This window comes from Mastigoproctus giganteus, chromosome 2 (genome assembly GCF_048544385.1).
Source record: "Mastigoproctus giganteus isolate SK-2022 chromosome 2, ASM4854438v1, whole genome shotgun sequence".
Taxonomy (NCBI): domain Eukaryota; kingdom Metazoa; phylum Arthropoda; class Arachnida; order Uropygi; family Thelyphonidae; genus Mastigoproctus; species Mastigoproctus giganteus.
In genome coordinates, this window is record NC_143576.1 from 92605805 (window position 1) to 92628766 (window position 22962).

Below are 22962 nucleotides of genomic sequence, written 5' to 3' on the forward strand. Positions count from 1 at the left end.
AACGTTTGAATATTCGGGAACTGGTTCGCCTCGGGAACCGGTTCACATATGCTGACTTCCAACGGGATCCCTGTTCACGCGACCTCCCGTTCAACGTCCTCTACCGCATGACGAAGAAATTTCGGACCCTGCAATGCTATGTGATTCTGATTCATCTTTGTGCCCCCTACACCTCCAGCAAGTTTGTCGCACTGGTAGTGAATCACCCTGTATATATAAACAGTATTGTTGTAGAAATTAAATAAAAAATCAATAATAAAACATTTGCAGGATCGGGATGCTTGAAATAACTTTGGAGAACCCTAGGATTTCACAGAACACACCTTTGAAAACCACTACTCTAAATCAAAATGAAAGAGAAGTATGTTAATGGATAATAATTTGAATTGTCTCATTCAGATTTCACTTATGCTAAAAATTAATACATTTTTGAAGGGCTCTTTAACTTTGTCAGTGATTATACAACTTTGTCTTTATACTAGTTAATTTCCAAAGTAGTGTTTTACTAGGTACAACAAGAAATTACAATCAAATACAGGGACTCTTGCAAAATTTTCTTTGACATTAAAAATATACTTTTGTTTTATGGCTTCTTGAGGACCTACGTTTAAATTTACTTTTACACTCTTGGTAACGTGCAATGCAGCTATTAAATACTTTCCATACAGGCTCTAAATGTAGACAGACAGCTCCTCCTCCCCGTTTTTCTTGCGATTCCTAAAATTTTCATTTAGAAAATAATTATTAAATTACTAATTTACAAAAAAGTGATAGAAAATGTTATTCAAAACTTAAAGTAGCATTATTTGTTTCCAGATTATTTCTTTAGTAATTGTATAATTTAAAAAAACATTTTTTTAATCAAAACTAAAAAAAAAAAAGATTTGTTTTTCTCAAATGACATGAGCCAAGCCCAGATTTTAGGAGGAGTATAAGCACACAGAAAATGTGCACATTAACAAAGCAAGAATTAATTTGATGTTGTTGTTGTTTTATTTGGTTTTTAGGAGCATTAGCAACTAAGGCCATATTGCTCTGGGATATGCGGTGGTCATTCCCTGACCTTTCCGCATCCTCCGTATTTGGTGGTGACGGGCTCGAACCCCGGTCTAATCAAGAAGCGTGTGCTACGCACTGCTGCTCCTTCCCACCTGGCTACGGAGGCGCCTATTTTGAATTAATTTGGCCTCTGAGAGAGAGAGAGAGAGAGAGAGAGAGAGAGAGTTATTCGAGCACACAGTGAGCCCACTACAGTGAAACAGAGTAAATATATATAAAGCTGTAGTATGCAGAAAAGATTTTTGACTATGTGGAAAGTGCATTGGTATAGCCAAGTGATCAGAAGCAAGAGTGCAATAGCACATGATCTTTGAGTGGGACTGTAGTTCAAGCCTACATGACTACTAAATATGATTAATGATTGCATTCATGATGTGTTGTAAACTCCTCTGACCTGGTGCTTGTATTAGAATACAAAAAATAACTTTTTCTTTAAATAAAAAGAAAGCTAAATATGTATTAGCATTACTTCAGTGTGAATTTTGTTACTCCTGCAGTACAGGTATTAACTTTTGATCTGCATCATTATTTTTTAATTGGAAAAGTATAGCCATGGAAAGAAATTCTTTACAGCCCCATGTGGATGCAAAATGTGTACCACACCCTTGCTCATGTATTAATTTTCCTTGTTTTTTTTTTTTTTTATCATTTAACCTTTTTTTGAACTCTGGAATTCAATAATTTGTTTCCAACTGCTGTTACTAAAGATATTTTTTTATCTTATTAACTAATATAGTCTTAAAATTAAGAATAAAATTTTAAAGGTCACCATTTTAAACTATTTATTGCCTTTAATTCCAAAAATTAAATAAAAAAAACATGTTGCCTTCATAATTTATTTTAATGATAATATACTAATGTACAAGGTGTGGCAATAAAGTTCCTGGACTGGTGCTGTTGTGGTCATGCTTGATGAGTTTGAAAATAAACAGAAGTGGTATGTTGTAGTTCAAATTTCCTCCAACAGACTGTGGTAGACAGACTGTCCAGTAGGTTGACAAGTTGCAAGTAACTACCAGTTTCATTAGTAGCATTAACATTCTGTGTTATGATTTTTCAATGGAGCAATGGACAAATATTAAATTTTGCTTTAAACTGGGAAAATCTGCAACAGAAACCTATGAAATGTTAAAAAAAAAAAATTATTGAATATAATATTGTGGAATATTAGTTATTAATGTGGGAAAACCTTAAAACTGGCCATAAACATACCATCTCTCACAGAATATTTACATTGGATTCCACTCAAGCATGTCAAACATGTCAAAATGTTACTTCAGGCGAAGTAACATTTTGACATGTAGTGTCAAAACTCTTCTTGAATGCTTAGCAGGCCTATTCTGTTTGGGTTAAGGGTGGCTGGTATATTCCCTCAGGAGTATTAGGCAGAGGCATTCATTATTCCTCTCTCTAATAGAATGATGGAATCTTTTTTTGCTCAAGTTGATTCAGCATCTCAATGTAAATACAGTCAATTCCGGTTATTTGGGACACATCAGGACTAGTGCATTTTGGCCTGATTAAGCGGCTGCCCCAATTATCTGAAGTTTCATGTAAATAGTTAAAAATACAATGGACCCCCACTGTACAATTGATCCACTGTACAATAAAATCACGTTACGATGGAATCACCGTAGTAAAGTACAGTTCACTATACGATGTGTAGTAAGCGCTGGTCATTGTGATCACGTTTGTGAATTGAATTTTAATTCTATTAAACAGTGATTCTAATTAGCAAAAATAGGAGGAATATTATCCACAGGTTATAAAAGTAAAGATATATTAAGCACATATTTACCCTTTATTACCTTACTAATTAAAAAATTAAATGATACATGAAAATCGGAATAATTACTACGTACTGTAATATGTACATACTAACTAATTGACATTTCTGTTTACTGACATTTGTGGGTGGGGATTAAAATTTAAAACAGTAAAAAGATAAGCAATCAATAACAAACCATGTGGTACGATCGGAGACAATCATAGGGTAATCTATAGTGCTGCGGTCTCCTGCCTGATTAAACAGCATGTTGTCCCAATTAAGCGAAGTTAAACCCTGGCTATTTTCTCAATTGGGTTCTGTTTTTTAAGATTTGCCCAGATTAATCGGTGGTCCAAATAACCAGAATCCACTGTATATTCATATTTTCAGACAACAACAAATACCATAAGAAAAATGTTCATTACATCCTATTTTCTAACCAGGTGTTTCCAAAATTTTTTTGATCACAGTTCTAAATAAAGTCTTTTCCTACTCCAGTGATCCATTGGTACATTTAAAAGAAAAATCTGATGTGGACAGCATATGGTTTAGTGTATAAGTTTCATGTGTTCAGTTTAAAGTCTTTAAAATGTTAACAATTATTAAAATATATGATGTGGGTAGTAGTTGTTGTTGTTATTTGGTTTTTAGGAGCATTAGCAACTAAGGCCATATTGCTCCGGGGATATGCGGTGGTCATTCCCTGACCTTTCCGCAAACTCCGTATTTGGTGGTGACAGGCTCGAACCCCGGTCTAATCAAGAAGCGTGTGCTACGCACTGCTGCTCCTTCCCACCTGGCTACGGAGGCGCCAATGTGGGTAGTATATATAAAACAAATTAGATAGTATGAATCAGAGCTGTAATATTGAGGTAAACTCCTCTTATTAATTTACTAATATAAAACAAAATAAATTTCAGTATTTTTAAAATATAATGAATATTATATTTAATTAAAAATATAAATTTTTCAGTGGCTACCATGATGCTACTTCATTTTATGGGTGAGCACCTCTTCGAGTCTTGATTTTATGTTGATGGTTCAAGTACAACACAAGTCATTCTGAGAGTCTACTTGTTTCCTTGGTTTAGTTTTTATTACAACAAGAGCAGAAAAATCCTTGCTCACAGAGGTATATTATGGGGAACTGTAAAAGAGGTATTTTTCGCCTTCCAAAGTCAGAATAGCCTTATCCATGAGCTGGATCCAAAATTTTGAATATGAAATATTCATAGCTAAAGGCAAATGATTATTTTTGTGTTGAGCTGCAAATCAGAACAAAACTCAAAATTTTATCAAAAGCTTATTCTACATAAATAAGCTCACCTAAACACAAGTGGGGGGGATGTATAAGCTATATAAAAAAAAAAAAAAAAAAAACAATTGCTGCTAATAGCCCAGAGTTCAACTGGTTAGCTGATGGAATTGAGTAGTTCAATTCTATGTGTGTTATGGCATAGCACTTGGCTGCTTTTTTGAATGCTTTTATGTGTTGTAGCACAACACTTGTAGTATGGTTTGATATTTATATATGTCAGATACAGTGAACATGCTAATTTTTCATCTATGCCTAAATCAGAAAATTTTGATCTAAAATACCCTTAAGTCATGAAATTATACAGCATGTTTGTGTATTAGGCAACAATAATCATTCCTACTTATAATTTTTATGTTTAGTTTTAGATAATTTTTTGCTTATTTCTGTATATTTTGACAATTGCTGACTTTTCATTATATTCAGTGTATGAGAGATTTATCTTACATATTTAGTGCTGACACATGCTGTAATTACATTACATCATTCAGTGACAAAAACTAAGCAACTGTTTTCTACCAATTTCCTTACTCCATCCTCAAAGCTGAAATATAGTAGTATAGACTGCTTACCATGCACTTCATATCACATATGCACTCTCAGACTGAATCCCTGTCAAGAGGAGGAATAGCAATTTTAGTTTGCACAAACATACCATCCACAACTATCCAGCTTTGCACCTCTCTCTAGAAGAAGCAGCTGTCTATATAGTTCTTGGAATCAGCATTAGCAAATGATGCAAGAAAGAAAGCTTATAAAGTATAAGCGAAAAATAACTCTCTCTCTCTCTCTCTCTCTCTCTCTCTCTCTCTCTCTCTCTCTCTCTCTCTCTCTCTCTCTCTCTCTCTCTCTCTCTCTCTCTCTCTCTCTCTCTCCCCCCCCCAACAACAACAGTTTGTCTAGTTCTTCCTTGAATTTATTTAAGCTATCAACTTCCACAATGACAGATGGAAGTTTGTTAACCACCAGCTGGCTAAAGGCAAATTTCCGCACATCTATTCTACATCTATCTTTCCTCAATTTGAATTTATGCCCCCCCTTAGGTTCATAATCTGAATAAGTGGAAGAATCCCATCAGAATTCAGCGTGCTCAACCCATTCAAGGCCTTATACACCTCAATCAGATCACCGCACAGGTGCCTAGTCTCAATCCACTGCAATTTGCAGAATTTAAGCCTCTCTTCATAAGAGGATCCCTTCATTCCCCTCACCAATCTTGTTGCCCTTCTCTGTACAAGCTCAAGCAAATCTACATCCTTCTTAAAATGAGGCCTCCAGACCTGTATGCAGTACTCAAGGTGTGGCCTGACCATTGTTTTATACAAAGGGATAATCACCTCCTTATTCCTGTATATAATTGACAAGATCCCATGAATTGCTCTGTCAGCATGTCTGCACTGCTCAGAAAACTTCATATCTGATTGCACAGTTACCCCCAGGTCTTTTTCATTCAGATCCTATTGCAGTAACATACCATTATTACTGTCATTAACCACTCTTCCAACCTTTGTATCATTTACAAACTTGGATATTAAGCTTGATATTAGTGGAATCCCCAGTGAATTGGGGAATTCACTGGGTGATTCCACTAATAATGTTAGTCCATGAAGAGAAGTGTCTGTTTACTACTCTCTGTCTTCTTCCATTGAACTATCCCTTTATCCATAGCAGTATCTTTTCCTTAATGCCACACTGATCCAATTTGTGCATTTATCAATGATATTGATGAAGGTATATCAGGTTTAGTGTCAAAGGTTGGCAGGGTTGTTAATGACAGTAATGGCAGTGTGCTACTGCAACAGGATCTAGAAAATTTGGGCAGATGGGCTGAGAAGTGGCAACTGAAGTTTAACATTGACAAATACAAAGTACTGCATATGGGTAGAAGTAACCCCAGAGAAACGTACCAACTGTGTGGTACTACACTTAAGGTGGTAGAAAATGAAAAAGACCTGGGAGTAATTGTGCAGTCAGATATGAAGTTTTCTGAGCAATGCAGACAGGCTGCCAGGGCAGGTCATGGGGTTTTGTCAATGATATACAGGAATTTTGCTAGCAGAGAAAAGGAGATGATTGTCCCTCTGTATAAGGCAATGGTCAGGCCACACCTTGAGTACTGTGTACAGGTTTGGAGGCCTCATTTTAGGAAGGATGTAGATTTGCTTGAGCTTGTACAGAGAAGGGCAACAAGATTGGTGAGAGGAATGAAGGGATCCTCTTACGAAGAGAGGCTTAAGTTCTGCAAATTGCAGCGGCTGGAGACTAGGCACCTGCGCGGTGATCTGATTGAGGTGTATAAGGCCTTGAATGGGTTGAGCACGCTGAATTCTGATGGGATTCTTCCACTTATTCAGATTATGAACCTAAGGGGGGCCATAAATTCAAATTGAGGAAAGACGTGCGGAAATTTGCCTTTAGCCAGCGGGTGGTTAATTGGTGAAACAAACTCCCATCTGTCGTTGTGGAAGTTCATAGGTTAAATAAATTTTAAGGAGGAACTGGACAAACATTTAGAGGGAATTGTTTTGTAATTTTTTTTTTTTTTTTGGCTGATGCTGCATAAGCTCATACACTTGCTTTCTTGTATCACATGCCACTACTACTACTACTACTACATCAGCATTTTATGTGCAACAATATCAAAAGGATTGCTGAAATCCAAGTATATGATATAAATTTATTTTCTGCATCCAGTTCCTTTGTGACTGCATCACAGTATCCAGTTAAATTGGTCAGAGAAGACTTCCCCTTAACAATGCTGTGTCTGAAGTATAACTACAGTCTTGTCTACATGGTACTGCATTGCTTCTTAAACCAGTCACTCCATTATTTTCCCTGGAACAGAACGTAAACTAACAGATCTGTGATTACGAACAGATCAGTTAGCAACACTCACCTTTAATCCCCCCTTTGTGAATTGGAGATACATTTGCGTATCTCCAGTTCACAGCGATTTTCCCTGAATCTAAGGATACTCTTATAATTATGGCTAAGGGCTTGCATGCTTCCTTTGCTGCCTTTCTTAATATAATTGGATAGATTCCATCCACCACTGTTGCCTTCCTTACGTTTAATTTCTATAATTTCTCCTCCACTTTTCTCTCAGTTACAAGATCATTTAGCTCCCTGTTAAGAGTGTGATAAACTTCTGGCCTACAGAATTCCTCATATGTGAATGTAGATGGAAAATACTCATTCAGTTTGCCAGCAACCTAAGCATAATCATCAATAGTTGAACCATCAATATCAAGTGGACTAATTTGATTCAACCTCTTCTAGTATTTCTATAAGTAAAGAAGTCTTTGCTGTTTTAATTTGCATCCTTTGCCAAAGATTTCTTCTAATCTGCTTTGTATCTTTACTTCTTTATATCTACCATAGTCTTCTGTGTCGCCTCATAATTTATATGCATCCTATGCATTTTTCTTCTGTGCCACAAGTCTCATTGGTTCATCTGACATCCCTTTAGGCCTAAACCTTGATCAGTATTTCTTAATTGGTGTGAAAAGCCTAGTAGCTGCTATAATTAATTCCTTGAATGCTTTCCATTTAGAATTTTCTGATGGTAACATCATAAGTAGTTTCCATTGAATAGAATTTAAACACTGTCTGAGACCACTGTAGTCACCTTTACGAAACCAAAAGCCCTTCCCTTTACTCTTGATGGTAGTTACACTTTTAAGTAAATCAGTACACTGCTACCTAGTGGTTCTTTTATCATCAGATTCTTAATGCATTAATCATCACTGCTGATAATTAGATCAAGAGTATTACTTTCTCTAACATGTGCTGTAGAAAAGAGTCATCGAATAAATATACAGAAGTCTTGCTAGTGTGTGTGTGTGTGTGTGTGTGTGTGTGTGTGTGTGTGTGTGTGTGTGTGTGTGTGTGTGTGTGTGTGAGTGAGTGAGTGAGTGAGTGATCAATGCACAAGTTCCAGTCAGTATCTGAAAAGTTAAAATCCTCCATTATAAGACATTTTCATTTACTGGCCCACTCTATTTCTTTGTACATTTGACATTGTACTCATCAGAGTCATTAAGCCTATAACGCACTCCTACTCGTGTTTTTTCTTTCCCAGTGCTTGTCACACCAAAATGATTCAAAATTGCACTAGCCACCTATGTCAACTGGGTGCACTGGATGTCAGCTGGATGGGTTATGAAGTTATAAAACTAACTGCATAACCCATCCTCTCTTCTGTTCTGTCTATCCTTTCTGTACACACTGTGCTCCCCATATTCAAATTATTCATCCCTTATAACTGAGTGACACCACATCTCTGAATTCCCAACAATGTCTGCATTTGATGTCTTTACCAGCACTTCAAATTTATCAAGCTTATTTGCTATGCTTCTAGCATTAATGTACATGCAAATAAACATTCACCTGTTCTTACTCTTAGTCCTATAACACAGCCCATGTTCACTTGTTCCACGATGACTCCCAGCAGTCCTGAAAATCTCTGTCACCTTGCTTTCACGGCTGCTGCTTGTTTCAATAAACACAGTGCAAGAATCACTTTCACCTCTGCCTGTGACATATTATTAATATGTTAATCTGTGTATCCTCCCAAGCTAATATTTTTCTGACCCACTTAACACCCCTCGTTAGCACCAGCAAATATTCTTGCGCCCTTTCCCTTTGAGTGCATCCCATCCGTGTAGAAGCACTCTCTCTCTCCTGTTAACAAGAACAGACCACACTAAGAAAAATTCTACTCTATGAGCCTTGCACAATCTCTCCATGTCCGAATTGATTGACAGGGTTCTCATCATATACTCTCTCTTGTCGTTTCTGGGTAGAATTGCATACACTTTCAGAATTTAATCCTAACTCGCAATTTTTTTAAAAAAATTGCTCTGTATTTATTAAGGAAGTCAGCATATCTCCTAAGCTTAATGTTATTAGTGCCAATGTGTAAACAATATCACCTTTTGTGCTCTTAAAAGTTGATATCTGCTCTAAATGTCATCAACTTTTGCCCCAGGCAAACATGTACTGCTCCTATTCCACTTCTCCTTGTTTCAAATATATTTCCATAACAGGAGTCACTAACAACAACTAGCTCCTGTGGGATGAGCGTATTCTGCCTTAGGGGTTATGTGGGTGTTGATGTGATAGCCTATGCTGATGACCTTCTCTTTTTGGTGTATGGTAATGCTCGAACTCATAAAGAAGAACTGGCTTTAAGAGTTTTGGGAGATTTAATGGAATGGTCCACATTGTATGGCTTACAAATTTCTGAAACTAAAACTGTGCAACTATTGTTAAAAGGACAATTGAGCAAGAATAGGCGACCTTTAGTTTGTGCATATGGAGTGTCTGTTCGATATGTCATGACAGTTAAGTACTTGGGTGTGTTGATAGGAGAGTGGATAAGTTTTGTCCCATATGCTAAGTATTTGAAAGAGAAGATAAGAACGTTATATGCCAAGCTAAAGAGAGTTATAAGGGTGGACTGGGGCATAAAGTTTTTTTTTTTTTTGGTAGTTGTTGGCGCATAGGCTTCTGTGGCCATGATGCACCTCCCAAGGTTTTTGCAGTACTTTGATCCAAGCTCGAGGCGGGAATCGAACCCGCGACCTTTGGGTTGCCAGGCAGGCACTTTACCCACCCGGCTGGCCTGGTCGGCCGGGGGGGGGGGCATAAAGGGCAGAGCACTTAATCTGTTGTATGACTGACTCTTCATCCCAATAATAACTTACGCCTCAGCAGCTTGGCTTCATAGAATGACAAATTCATTAATTAAAGAGTATATGCTGCAGACTCAAAGGTTCGCTCTTTTGTCGATCATTAGAGTATGTCAAACTGTTTTGAAAGACACTCTTCGAGTTGTTTCAAGTAGGCTACCGGCAGATTTCTTGATTATTCTGTCCGCTTTGATGTATTGCACAAGGAGGAATATAAGAAAGACCATATTACATGTGAGTTCATGCCCAGATGATGGAAGGCTGTATACCAGACAAGATGTACAAGCTGAGAAAAGAAGGATACTGTTAATGTTAGGATCAGAGTTAATGTTAGAATGGCAAAGGAGGTGGGACACCTAAGGTAAAGGTAGGGTTACCTACATGTTCTTGCCAAAAGTTAATATTATTGATGTAAGAAAGAAAGTCTGGCAGCAGTTTAGTGTGAATGCAGCCTTCCTTATTACCAGGCACTGTCTTGTTAAAAGACTATGAGTTAGGGTTGGCATAAGATCAGAATTGCCCGTGTGGAGACCATGAGGAAACATCTGAACATATAATGTTCTATTGCAGCTATTATGTCAGTATAAGGAAATCGATTAGATATATTGATGGGAAGGCTTGAGCAATGATCCTTATGGACTATGTTTGTGGAAAAATATGTTTGCTTATTTTAATGATTTTGTTTATGCTATATTTAAAAGGAGAGAGCAAATAAAAGTAAGATAGTGAAGCCTACCTCCCAGTGGCAGGGATGGAAACCAAGTCCACTGGGATAGGCAGGACTTACGATGAATGTCCAAAGTTTACCTCACTTGGCTTGGGCCAAGTGGCATAATGAGTTCTCAATCTTAGTTACTTGTGTTATTTTGAGTTGTGTTAAATTAATTAATTAATAAATTGAGTTTTATTATATGGCAAGAGTTTAAAAAAAGTTAAGTTCTAAGCCACATTATAAGCTTTGGCTTGGGTGGTGGGTGTCTTAACGGTATCTTGAATGAATGAATGCCTTGGGTGTTGCAACTGTGTTGCCTGATGCTCAAATGCAAACTCTGGCATTGAGGCGGGCAGCTGAGAGCTTGATGAGCCTCCAATTTAAATCCTTTGACGGCATCCACCCTGTTCTTCAAGTTCTCATAAAGGCCCATAAGAGTGTTGAGTTGGCATCTAATACCTTCACAATCATACACATAAAAATATATCCCCTTGGCATATCATGCCCCATTGTCATGTTCCATTCCTGATATCTCTGCAGACATCAAACAAGCAGTACATTTCATAAGGCTGTGATTTGGAGACAATCCCCTTCCCCCACAGTTCATCCCAGAGCCATGGCTCTTCCACTACTTTGAACCTTTTGCTTTGCTGCACTGGTCTGTGGCATGATTTCTGTTCAAATTCAATTTAATTAAAAATGCTACACTAAACTAGTATACCTAATGCAGTAATAACACTGTGTAGCAATATACCATGAAGTTTATTATTATTGTGTGTGTGTATTTCAGTATTGAGTTTACATTGTATTTATTATTATTATAAATCAACAGGGATTACCTTTATTTTTGATATAGGAAGCTTCTTTTCCAACTCTCCTAGTCCAACTCGCTAATAATTCTTGAGGATGGCGATATCTATTTTGTAAAGCAGGTGGGACATCTTCCCCACTGTCAGAACCGTAGCGTTCAGACCGTGCGGTCTCAACAATGAGCGCCCATGGCTGCTGTCTACAAACACCATACTTCTGGCAGCATGGAAACCATTACTTGGATTGGCATAAAATTAGATTTTTTGAGGTCTAAACTGTTTAATACATATGGACCGATTATTTCTTTCGGTCCTACAGCTGGACTTTAGAGTTAAATTTAGGGGTCTAATAAAATTGGATATGGGGGGGGGTCCTCTACATTCCTTAAGTCGGACTAGAACTTTTCGGGTGTCATGTTCACAGGAATGGAGCAACTCACAATTCTGTGAGTTGCGAATTGTGAGTTGCTCCATTCCTGTGAACATGACACCCGAAAAGTTCTAGTCCGACTTAAGGAATGTAGAGACCCCCCCCATATCCAATTTTATTAGACCCCTAAATTTAACTCTAAAGTCCAGCTGTAGGACCGAAAGAAATAATCGGTCCATATTTATTAAACAGTTTAGACCTCAAAAAATCTAATTTTATGCCAATCCAAGTAATGGTTTCCATGCTGCCAGAAGTATGGTGTTTGTAGACAGCAGCCATGGGCGCTCATTGTTGAGACCGCACGGTCTGAACGCTACGGTTCTGACAGTGGGGAAGATGTCCCACCTGCTTTACAAAATAGATATCGCCATCCTCAAGAATTATTAGCGAGTTGGACTAGGAGAGTTGGAAAAGAAGCTTCCTATATCAAAAATAAAGGTAATCCCTGTTGATTTATAATATAATAGAATATAGGAATTATCGAGCACTTAATAGCTCTCAATTATCTAATTGTATTTATTATGTTATTGAGCTTACAGTATATGTATTTCATATCTCCTATCAAGTTTAAGTTCTGAGTAATTATAATAGATAATTTAACTAATGCCAAGCTATGCTTACATTATGTTAATCATTTTGTGATAACAAATAAGCAACTATTTTCCATCAGTTCCCTTACTTGGCCCCTCAAAACATTGAATATAGTAGTATAGATTACTTACCATGCGATTCATATCACAAATACACACCCATGCCAGCTTGGAATTTGCTGATGAAGTCCATTTACTGTGGTCTTCGTTTGAAGAAAATACGTAATTTCTGAATTTCTTATTAACCAGCATTGTGATATTCAATAATTCAATATCTTCAACTTTGTATTTTATGTTGCAAGTGGATGGTATAACAGTTCCACTGCCTCGTGTCCATGATTGTACACGTAATGGACATTTGAGTTCTTCACACATGAAAGCAGAATAAATATCTGAAATCATATTGATTCTATTAAAGTAAGAAATACTTAATTTCAAAAATAATACACTAAACTATCTTTTAATGTATTAAAAAATTAACTCTTATAATCTCATTATTTAAACTGAATTATGAAACTAAGTTCCTGAATTGATAATTATAATAATTTCAGTGAATTACAGAATATGGATTATTATTATCAAATAAATGGTCACTTTACTACAATGGAACATAAAAATATAGAGTAAAAAAAAATTATTAATATTTACAATTATTTACAAGGCTAAAACATAAATTTCAGAGTACTTCTCTGAAATTTCTCTCGTCAATGGAAAAAATACGAGTAAAAAAAAAATTATTAATAATAATCCCAGAGTGCCAAATGAGTGAAAACAGTGATTTTCTAAATGATTTCAAAATGCTTTCTCTCATAAATCAGTTATTACAGAGTATTAATCTTTTAATATACACAATCATTTTCTTTTGCTCTACAGAGTAAAGAAGTAAGCTTTCTAAAGAAAAAAGAAAGACAACTTTTTTTCTTGTATGTATGCCTAATCAGCAGCACTCTAACCTTTCTTTTTCATGGTCACTGGTTCTGCTCCTATCTCCACGCAGTGGGGCCAGTAACCTGACTATAAATGTAATACTTAGGTTACCAGATACTGCTATTTGCAGGTTACTGCCAATATATGAAGTATTGCTTCCTATATTTTTAGGTTACTGGACTTGCTGCTATATGGCAAGTACTCCATATAGGCTTCCAGTCCTGTATGCAGGTACTGCAAAGAGGTCTGGATGGCCACAGAGAACAACATCAGCATCTGGTAACAAAGGAGGACTTCATTTTTGCAAGTTGTAACATCTGGAAACCAGGCACTTGTAAGAAGACATAATTGAAAGTTTAAGGCTTTAAATGGATTGAGTCAATAAGGAAACAAATTTAAAAAGGATGGATGCAGGAGAGATGACTGAAAATTTTCTTTCTACCAGAGAGTAATTGAACCGTCCATCCATAGTGGAAGGAAGTGGGCAATTAAAATAAGTTTAGGGAAGGATTATACAAATTTTTAGAGGGGATGTATAGATGATGATTAGGTAGTTTTTTCGTGGGGAGGATGGGGCTGAGATGTATAATCTAGTAAGCTTGTTTCCTTTTATCTTTTACTTATATTAATACTCTTAAAATGATCAGATAACTTAGTTCAGAAGATCTCCTTATAGAAATATTTGATTTCAACCATTCTAGACAGGTTTTGAAGCAAATGACTTTGGAGGTATTCCCATTTCGGTAACCCCCCCCCCCCCACACACAGAAACTTAAAAAATCTCCAAAGGGGTCATTTTGGAATGGGATCTCCCTAACACTCCTAAAGAAGAAATTGTTGAAAAGCTCAAAGTGCAACACTGACCAAAAATGATTGTTCTTATTCCTGTAAGGAACATTATTCTCACTTTTAGTTCTCCCAGCATCAGTTAAAGCTGGTTACATTCATATAAAAATTGCCCTTATATCCCAAATCCAATTAAATGTTTTGAATGTCAGAAATATAGTTACTCCCAAACAACATGCTGAGATGTGGGTGTCTGTGCCCTGTGCAGCTCTATGGACCACTCCCAATCTGAGGGCACATCACAATGCACTGGCATAATTGTCAGGGTGCTCACCCAGCATATTCCAAATTTTGTGAATCCTGGAAATTAGGTAAGAAAATTCTAAAGTGTAAGGTAGAGAAAAATGTCCCATATCAAGAGGCATGCAAATAGTTATTAAACTTTGATGCCTTCCAAGTTATATGCCAATTCATTCAAAAGTACTAAAGAATTTTAACAGAGACAAATATTATAATTCATCCTAAAGTGTTGCTGCTTGAAGGACCAGATCCTTCCTTATGGAAGGTGAGATATTCCCATCAGCAAAAACAATAAGGTGTACAAATCATTTTAACTAATACCAGACCACCTGATGGCTCCAAATCACACAAGTGTTGAGAAAGGTTCAAACAATCAGAATGAAATATGGTCATTGATGAGAGATCAGATAACAAGGCTACAGTTCTCCTACTTCATGCCCGTGACAAGATAAATGTTGATTATTCAATATTTCCAAAGCAATACAAATTTAAACAGGACTGGGGAAAAAAACAAAAGAGGCAGATTGGTGAAAGTCTAAAACCAAATAATGCAGAAAATCATTCACTGGAATTGAGAGGCTGAAGCAACTTGGAAGATTTAAAAAATTTAATACATCAGCATGATCCACCCTGTTTTTGTAGACAGATAATATATCTGTCTGCAAATTATACTCCGTGTTTCTCAAGATATACTGTACAGATATAACAGATGTCTTGCATTCCTGACAAGAGGAAGAGCAGCAATTTCAGTCTGCATAAATATATCATTCATATCTATCCAGCTTCATACCTCTCTAGAAGCAGAAGCTGTTTGTATAGGTCTTAAAATTATCTTCATTAGCATTAGCATTTCATTGGTATAGGCATATGATGCAAGAAAGCAAGCTTATGCAGCATCAGCCAAAAAAAAAAAAAAAAAAAAAAAATCCACTTCCATTTCACCCCTCCGTTCGTTTGAAATACCTTTCCAGCTAAGCCTTTATTTTATTTAAGCTATCAACTTCCACAACAAGGGATGGAAGTCTGTTCCACCAACCAACCAACTACCCGCTGGCTAAAGGCAAATTTCTGCACATTTTTCCTACATCTGTCTTTCCTCAATCTGATTTATGCCCTCTCAGGTGATTATTCTGAGCAAGAGGAAGAATCCCATTGGCATTGAGCATGCTCAAACCATTCAAGGCTTTATACAGCTCTATTAGATCAACTTGCCAGTGCCTAGTCTCCAGACACTGTAATTTGCAAAACTTAAGTCTTTCTTCGTAAGAGCAACCCATTGTTCCATTCACTAATCTTCTTGCCCTTCTCTGTATTCGTTCCAGCAGCTCTACATCCTTTTGAAATGAGGCCTTCAGACCTGTATACAGTACTTAAGGTGTGGCCTGACCATTGCCTTATACAAGAGAATAATCACCTCCTTATCCCTGCTAGAAAAATTCCTGTATATCATTGACAAGCCACCATGAGCTACACTTGCAGCCCATCTGCACTGTTCAGAGAACTTCATATCTGCCTGTACAATCACCCCCAGGTCATTTTCATTCTCTACCACTGTTAGTGTAGTACCACAGAGTTGATATGTTGCTCTGGGGTTGCTGTTTCCCATATGTAATACTTTACATTTGTCAATGTTAAACTTCATTTGCCACCTCTCAGCCCAACTGCTCAACCTTTCCAGATCCTGTTGCAGCAGCATAGCGTCAGTAGTGTCCTTAACAACCCTGCCAACCTTTGTATCGTCTGCAAACTTGGACATTAAGCTTGATATACCATCATCAATATCATTTATAAATACAGAAAACAATAATGGACCCAACACTAAACCCTGAGGGACTCCACTAATACCATAGTCCATGATAAGCAGAGTCCATTGATTACCACTCTCTGTCTTCTCCCTCTCAACCATCCCTTTATCCATAGCAGCAATTTGCCTCCAATGCCACACTGCTCCAGTTTGTGCAGCAGTCTTCCATGTGCAACAGTATCAAAAGCCTTTCTAAGATCCAAATATATAATATCAAAGTTATTCCTTGCATCCAGAATAGGCGCCTCCGTAGCCAGGTGGGAAGGAGCAGCAGCGCGTAGCACACGCTTCTTGATTAGACCGGGGTTCGAGCCCGTCACCACCAAATACGGAGGATGCGGAAAGGTCATTCAGGGAATGACCACCGCATATCCCGGAGCAATATGGCCTTAGTTGCTAATGCTCCTAAAAACCAAAAAAATAAAAAATAAAAAATAGCATCCAGAATATATAATATCAAAGTTATTCCCTGCATCCAGAATATATAATATCAAAGTTATTCCCTGCTATAACTGAACTCTTGTCTAGATGATCCTGCAGTGCTTCTTTAACCAGTGCCTCTATTAATTTTCCTGGAACAGAAGTTAAACTCACAGGTCTATAATTACTTGTGTCAGCCTTTGATCCTCCTTTGTGAATTGGGGTCACATTTGCACATCTCCAGTCTATGGGTACCTCCCCTGAGTCCAAAGAAGCTCTCTAATTATGGCTAAAGGTTTGCTTACTTCCTTTGCTGCCTCCTTTAGTATAACTGGATAGATCCTATCCACCCCAGGTGCCTTTTTTATGTTTATACTCAATAATTTCTCCTCCACTTTCCTCTCAGTTATTACAAAATCATCTAGCTCACTGCCAGAGTTTACTTCACCTCTGGCATTCCCCTTTCTGAATAACTCCTCACGTGTGAATGTATATGCAAAATATTCTTTTAATTTGTTAGCCACCTGAGCAGGATCCTCAACTTTTGAACCATCAATATCCAGTGGACCAATCTGATTCGTCCCTTTCCTTTTAGGATTTACATAGGTAAAGAACTCTTTTCTGTTTTTCTTTGCATCCTTTGCCAAGGATTTTTCATTATCTGCCTTCGCCTGCCTAATCTCCTTTGTGACTTGGTTACAGACCAGCTTATATCTATCATAGGCTTCCATGTCACCCATTAATTTATATGTATCCAATGCATTTTTCTTCTCTGTCATATGTCTCATTAGTTCATCTGACATCCATTTAGGCCTAAACCTTGAACAATATTTCTTAGTTGATATGTAAAGCCTAGTAGCTTCCAAGATAAGTTCTTTGAATGCTTCCCATTTTGAATTTGCTGTTGGTAACATCATCAGTTGGTCCCACTGTATAGAATTTAAATACTATCTCAGACCATCGTAGTTGCCTTTACGAAAGCAAAAACCCTTCCCTTTATCCCTGTTGGTAGTTACCTCTTTGAGTAAATCCCACTTCAGCACACTGTGTTCACTGCCACCTAGTGGTTCCTTTATCTGAAGATTCTTAATGCATGAAGAATCACTACTGATAATCAGATCAAGAGTATTACTCCCTCTAGTTGCCTCCCGAACATGCTGCTATAGAAAACAATCATCCAATAAATTCACAAAAGCCTTGCTAGTGTGTGAGTGACCAACCCACAAATTTCAGTCAATATCTGGGAAATTAAATCTCCCATTATAAGACTCTCTCATTTACTGGCCCACTCTATTTTCCTGTACAGTTTCTTATTATACTCATCAGAGTCATTAGGCCTATAGCACACTCCTACTCTCAATTTTGATCTCCCAATGCTTATGTCACACCAAACTGACTCGACACTTCACTGTCCAGCGATGTCAAATGGCTTCACTTCCTTGATTTTATGTGTTTCTTAACTAATAGCATAACCCCTCCTCCCTTCCTATCCAGTCTATCCTTTCTGTAGACGTTGTACTCCCCAAATTCCAGTTCTGCATTCCTTATATTTGTGTGACACCACGTCTCTGATATTCCAACAATATCTGCCTTTCATGTTTTGAGCAATACCTCAAATTCATCAAATTTATTTCCCAAACTCCTAGCATTGGTGTACATGCAAGTATACATGCACCTGTTCCTATTCTTAGCTACCCTAACACAACCCATGTGTTTACTTGTACCGCAATGACTCCCAGCAGTCTCTGAAATATCCTGCATCTTGTTTTCCAGGCTGCTGCTCATTTCAATAGAAGCAGTGCAAGAATCACTTTCACCTCTGCCAGTGGCTACTGTTAATCTATTAGTCCTTGTATCCCCCCTCCAAGCTAGCAGTTTTCCAACCCGCCTAACACTGCCTCGATAGCATCAGAAAATATTCTTGCATCCTTTCTATTTAAGTGTATCCCATCCGTGTGGAAGCAGTCTCTCCTGTTAACAAGTACAGACCAGGCTGAAAAAAATTCTACCCCTTGAGCCTTGCACAGTCTTTCCAGGGCCAAATTGATCGACAAAGCCCTCATCATATACTCCCTCCTATCGTGTCTGGGAAGAATTGTAGACACTTTCAAATTCAACCCTAATTCACAGCTTTTTTTTCAACAGTGACCTGTACTTGTTAAGTAATTCTGCCGGTCTCCCACTCTTAATATCATTAGTGCCAACGTGTACAACTATATCACCTTTTGTGCCCTTAAAAGGTGATATCTGCTCTACAACGTCATCAACCTTTGCCCCTGGCAGACATACCCTGGTCCCGTTCCACCTATCCTTTTTACAAAGCATGTTTCCCATTTCCCTGACAATAGAGTCACCAACAACTACTATTTCCTGTTGGACCAGCACATTCTGCCCTGGAGGTTGCCGCTGTGTTGCGTGATGACCAAGTGCAAGCTCTGGCATTGATGTGGGCAGCTGAGAGCTTGATGGGCCCCTAAATTTAGATCCTTCGAGGGCATCCACCCTGTCCTTCAAGCTCTCATATAGGCCCATAACAATGCTGAGTTGTCGCCTGATTTCCTTACACTCCTTACATCGCGCACACACAAAGACATCCCTCGTGGCAGTATCATGTCCCGTACTCGATTGCTCCACAAACATCATGCAAGCAGTGCATTTTAAAAGGATGTAATTCAGAAGGCAACTGCCCCCCTCAGTTCTCCCCTGAGCCACATCACTCCCATTAGCTTGAGCCTTTTGCTTTGCTACTCTGGTCTGAGTCATGATTTCGATTTAATTTCAATTTCAGTACAAAATTATAACCCTAAACTTGTATCCCAAAACAGTTATAATGCTATATATATTTTTCAGTATCGAGTATTATCTACGCGTTCCGTTTATATAACTTCCGTATCAAGTTATGTATTAATTAATTATGTTAACGTTTGTAATCTAAGTCGTTATATGTATTTAGTTAAAAAGTACAATTTAATTGACAATGAACTTTAACAAGATTAATAGATTTTACTGATTAATTGGCTATATTATATTATATACTATACTAAGCTTACGCTATTTAGTTTGGGATATAATGTTGTATCGTATAACAATGGCGGCAAGTTACAAACAGTAAATCTATGGACACTTAAATATTAATTAACTTCCAAATCTCGCTGTCTCGATTCAGAATAAACTAAGGATCTTGACTAGGTCTATAAGCTACTTATAGAAAATAATTTGATATAACAATTGGTCAATAAAGCGGCTAAATATGGCTAGAAAACTTCTCGTTCATTGGAGCTGCAACTTGTAACACATGGATTTCATACCCTTACCGATACTAAGTAATACCTACAAAATCTCTATCTAAGTTAAACTTTAAACCAAGTATCGTAACTAGGAATATAAAGCTACTCTAGAAAATAAGTTAATATGTCAATTTAAGCTAATAAAACAAAAAAAATTCTCTATTCCAGGAGCAGTAAAAAACTTTGCCTGCACAAGGCTACTCTCGTTCTCACTAATGTTCACACTTCATTCTTGTCGCCATTCATATTCTACTGAGCACAACATACTCTGCTGGAGAACTTGACATTTTAGAAAATCAGCTGCCCCACTTTCTGGGCAACCTAAATGAACACCTTCTGTCGGTTTCTCTGAACATAGAATGTAGAGAGTAGCAAATAATCAAAACTGTGCTTAACAAGCTAGCAACACTAAACATGGATACACATACATATATTCATCTCTCCCACAGGATCTAGTTCTACAATGCACTTGTCCATATGTTCCTCATCCATATATCTTACATTGAACAGACAGTGCTAACTGACTTCAACAGTGATTACTTTCCCATAATTTTCAAAATACAGACAGGTACGGAATATCACTGCAATCAACAAATTACACAAATTTCCATAGCCAGCTGGTACTTTTCTTTCAATCTAATCTAATTTGATAATCACCTGATTCTTATGCTATCATTAAAGATACATGTACAGTTGTTCATTGTACTTATCAGAGTCATTAGGCCTATAGCGGCGCCTCCGTAGCCAGGTGGGAAGGAGCAACAGTGCGTAGCACATGCTTCTTGATTAGACCGGGGTTCGAGCCTGTCACCACCAAATACGGAGGATGTGGAAAGGTCAAGGAATGACCACCGCATATTCCCGGAGAAATATGTCCTTAGTTGCTAATGCTCCTAAAAACCAAATAACCAACCAACCAACCAGGCCAATAGCACACTCCTACTCTCAACTTGGTTTCCCAGTGTTTATGTCACACCAAACCAACTCAGCACTGCTCTATACACCCATGTCAACTGGATGCACTTCTTTAGATTTTATGTGTTTCTTAACTAACTGCATAATCCCTCCTTCTCTTCTACCTTTTATCCTTCCTGTACATATTGTACTCCCCAAATTCCAATTCTCCACTGCTTATATCCCTGTGGCACCATGTCTCTGATATCCCAACAATATCTGCTCTCATTCCAACAGAAGCAGTGCAAGAATCACTTTTACCTCTGTCTGTGGCTACCATTAATCTATTAGTCTGTGAATCTCCCCAAGCTAGCAGTTTTCCGACCCACCTAACACTGCCTCGACAGCATCATCAAATATTCTTGCACCCTTGTATTTAAGTGTATCTCATCCCTGTAAAAACAATCTCTCCTGTTAACAAGCATAGACCACACTAAGAAAAATTCTACTCCATGAGCCTTACACAATCTCTCCAGGGCTGCATTGGTTGACAAGGCTCTTATCATATACTCCCCTCTATTGTGTCTGGACTGAATTGTAGACGCTCTCAAATTTAACATCTCCCTGACAATAGAGTCACCGGCAATAACTAGCTCCTGTGAGACCAGCGCATTCTGCCCTGAAGGTTGCTGCTATGTTGCCTGATGATCAGTTGCAAGCTCTGGCATTGATGTGGGCAGCTGAGAGCTTGATGGTTCCCCCAATTTAAGTCCTTCAAGGTCATCTATCCTGCCCTATAAGTTTTCATAAAGGCCCATAACAATGCTGAGGTGGCACCTAACTTCTTCACACTGCTTACATTGAGCGTGCGCGCGCGCGCGCACACACACACACACACACACACACACACACACAAAGCCATCCTCCTGGGCAACATTATGTCCCATCCCAGAAAAGTCTGCAAAAATTTCACAAGTTGCACATTTCTTTAGGCTGTGATGTGTTGGAGAATCGCTCCCTTCGGTTCTTCCCTGAGCCACAGCACTCCCGCTACTTTGTGCACGTTGCTTTGCTGCTCTGGCCTGTGGCATGATTTCTGTTTAATACGATTTTATTAATAATGAAAATTAATAAGGTTAATAAATTTAATTTATTAATTTACTTATACTATACTTGACTATATAATACTATACTAAGCTAATGCAGTAATATGTATTCCGCTATATAGTTTTACGCTATAGCTTAGCTATCAAGTTCAAGATATACATTATCAAGTTACACTATACCGTAATGATCACAATGCTACATTAGTTATATCTTTAGCTAAATACAAAAGATATATGTCCAAAAAAAGTGATTAAAACCTTCAAAATACTTATTTATTACAATTAAAACCCTACTATTCTTCTATGCTTCTGAATACGCTACGATATTCCAGCCAAAACACCAATACAATAGCAGTAAGAGTAGCAAGTTGTAACTTACAAAGTCACCAGCTAAATTAAAAAAATACGCTAATGAGTGCTACTAAGCCTATTTAATCTATTTGTAAAACACAAATTAACATGTTAACTAATCAAAAATACGATAAAATTTCAAGAAAAACTTATCAGCTTGCAGCAGCTACAGAAGTCCACGCCTACACCAAGCGACACCTGGCAGCTGACTCCATTAACTTTATTAATTTTAACTCACTTTCATAAATTTATTATTATTAATAAGCTGTATATTATTAAAACCAAGGTAATTAAAATAATTAAAACTAAGATTATTAATTCAGTGTGAACTGGAAATATCATAACTATATTCAATTTTATTTTTATAAACTCACCGCTATCAAACTTTCCATTCTTAGAAAAACTAGTAAATTCCATTCCATCACTGCTAACAATATTAAAAATTTTTGTCCATGGTGGCTTCTTAATGAAGAGTGGCCTATCTTCAAACAGTGACTGAACATCATCATCTAGATATTTTACAGTACTGGTATATTTACTTGCATAGATTTTTGGGCGAGCAACTAATAAATGCCTTCCTAAAAGTGTAAAAATAAAAAAATAATAATAGGTTAATAAGCAAATAATAAACTAATTTTTTTTTTTTTTTTACTAATGTTGGTAATGCTAAAATAATGAAAGAAAACTTGTATATCATGTTATTAAAAGACA

At 37.4% G+C, this 22962-nt stretch overlaps 1 protein-coding gene across 2 annotated transcripts in view; it reads right to left on the minus strand.

The window, feature by feature from the left end:
* Positions 1-445: 445 nt before the first annotated feature.
* Positions 446-22962, minus strand: part of DNaseII (deoxyribonuclease II) — a 90533-nt gene continuing 68016 nt past the window's right edge. For both annotated transcript variants that reach the window (XM_090368581.1, XM_090368580.1), the window contains 3 exons: positions 22626-22829; positions 12509-12768; positions 446-717 (listed from right to left, as the gene is read on the minus strand). In XM_090368581.1, coding sequence (XP_090224707.1) covers positions 565-717; positions 12509-12768; positions 22626-22829 — 617 coding nt within the window. In that variant the 3' untranslated portion in view covers positions 446-564. The remainder of the gene's footprint in view (positions 718-12508; positions 12769-22625; positions 22830-22962) is intronic.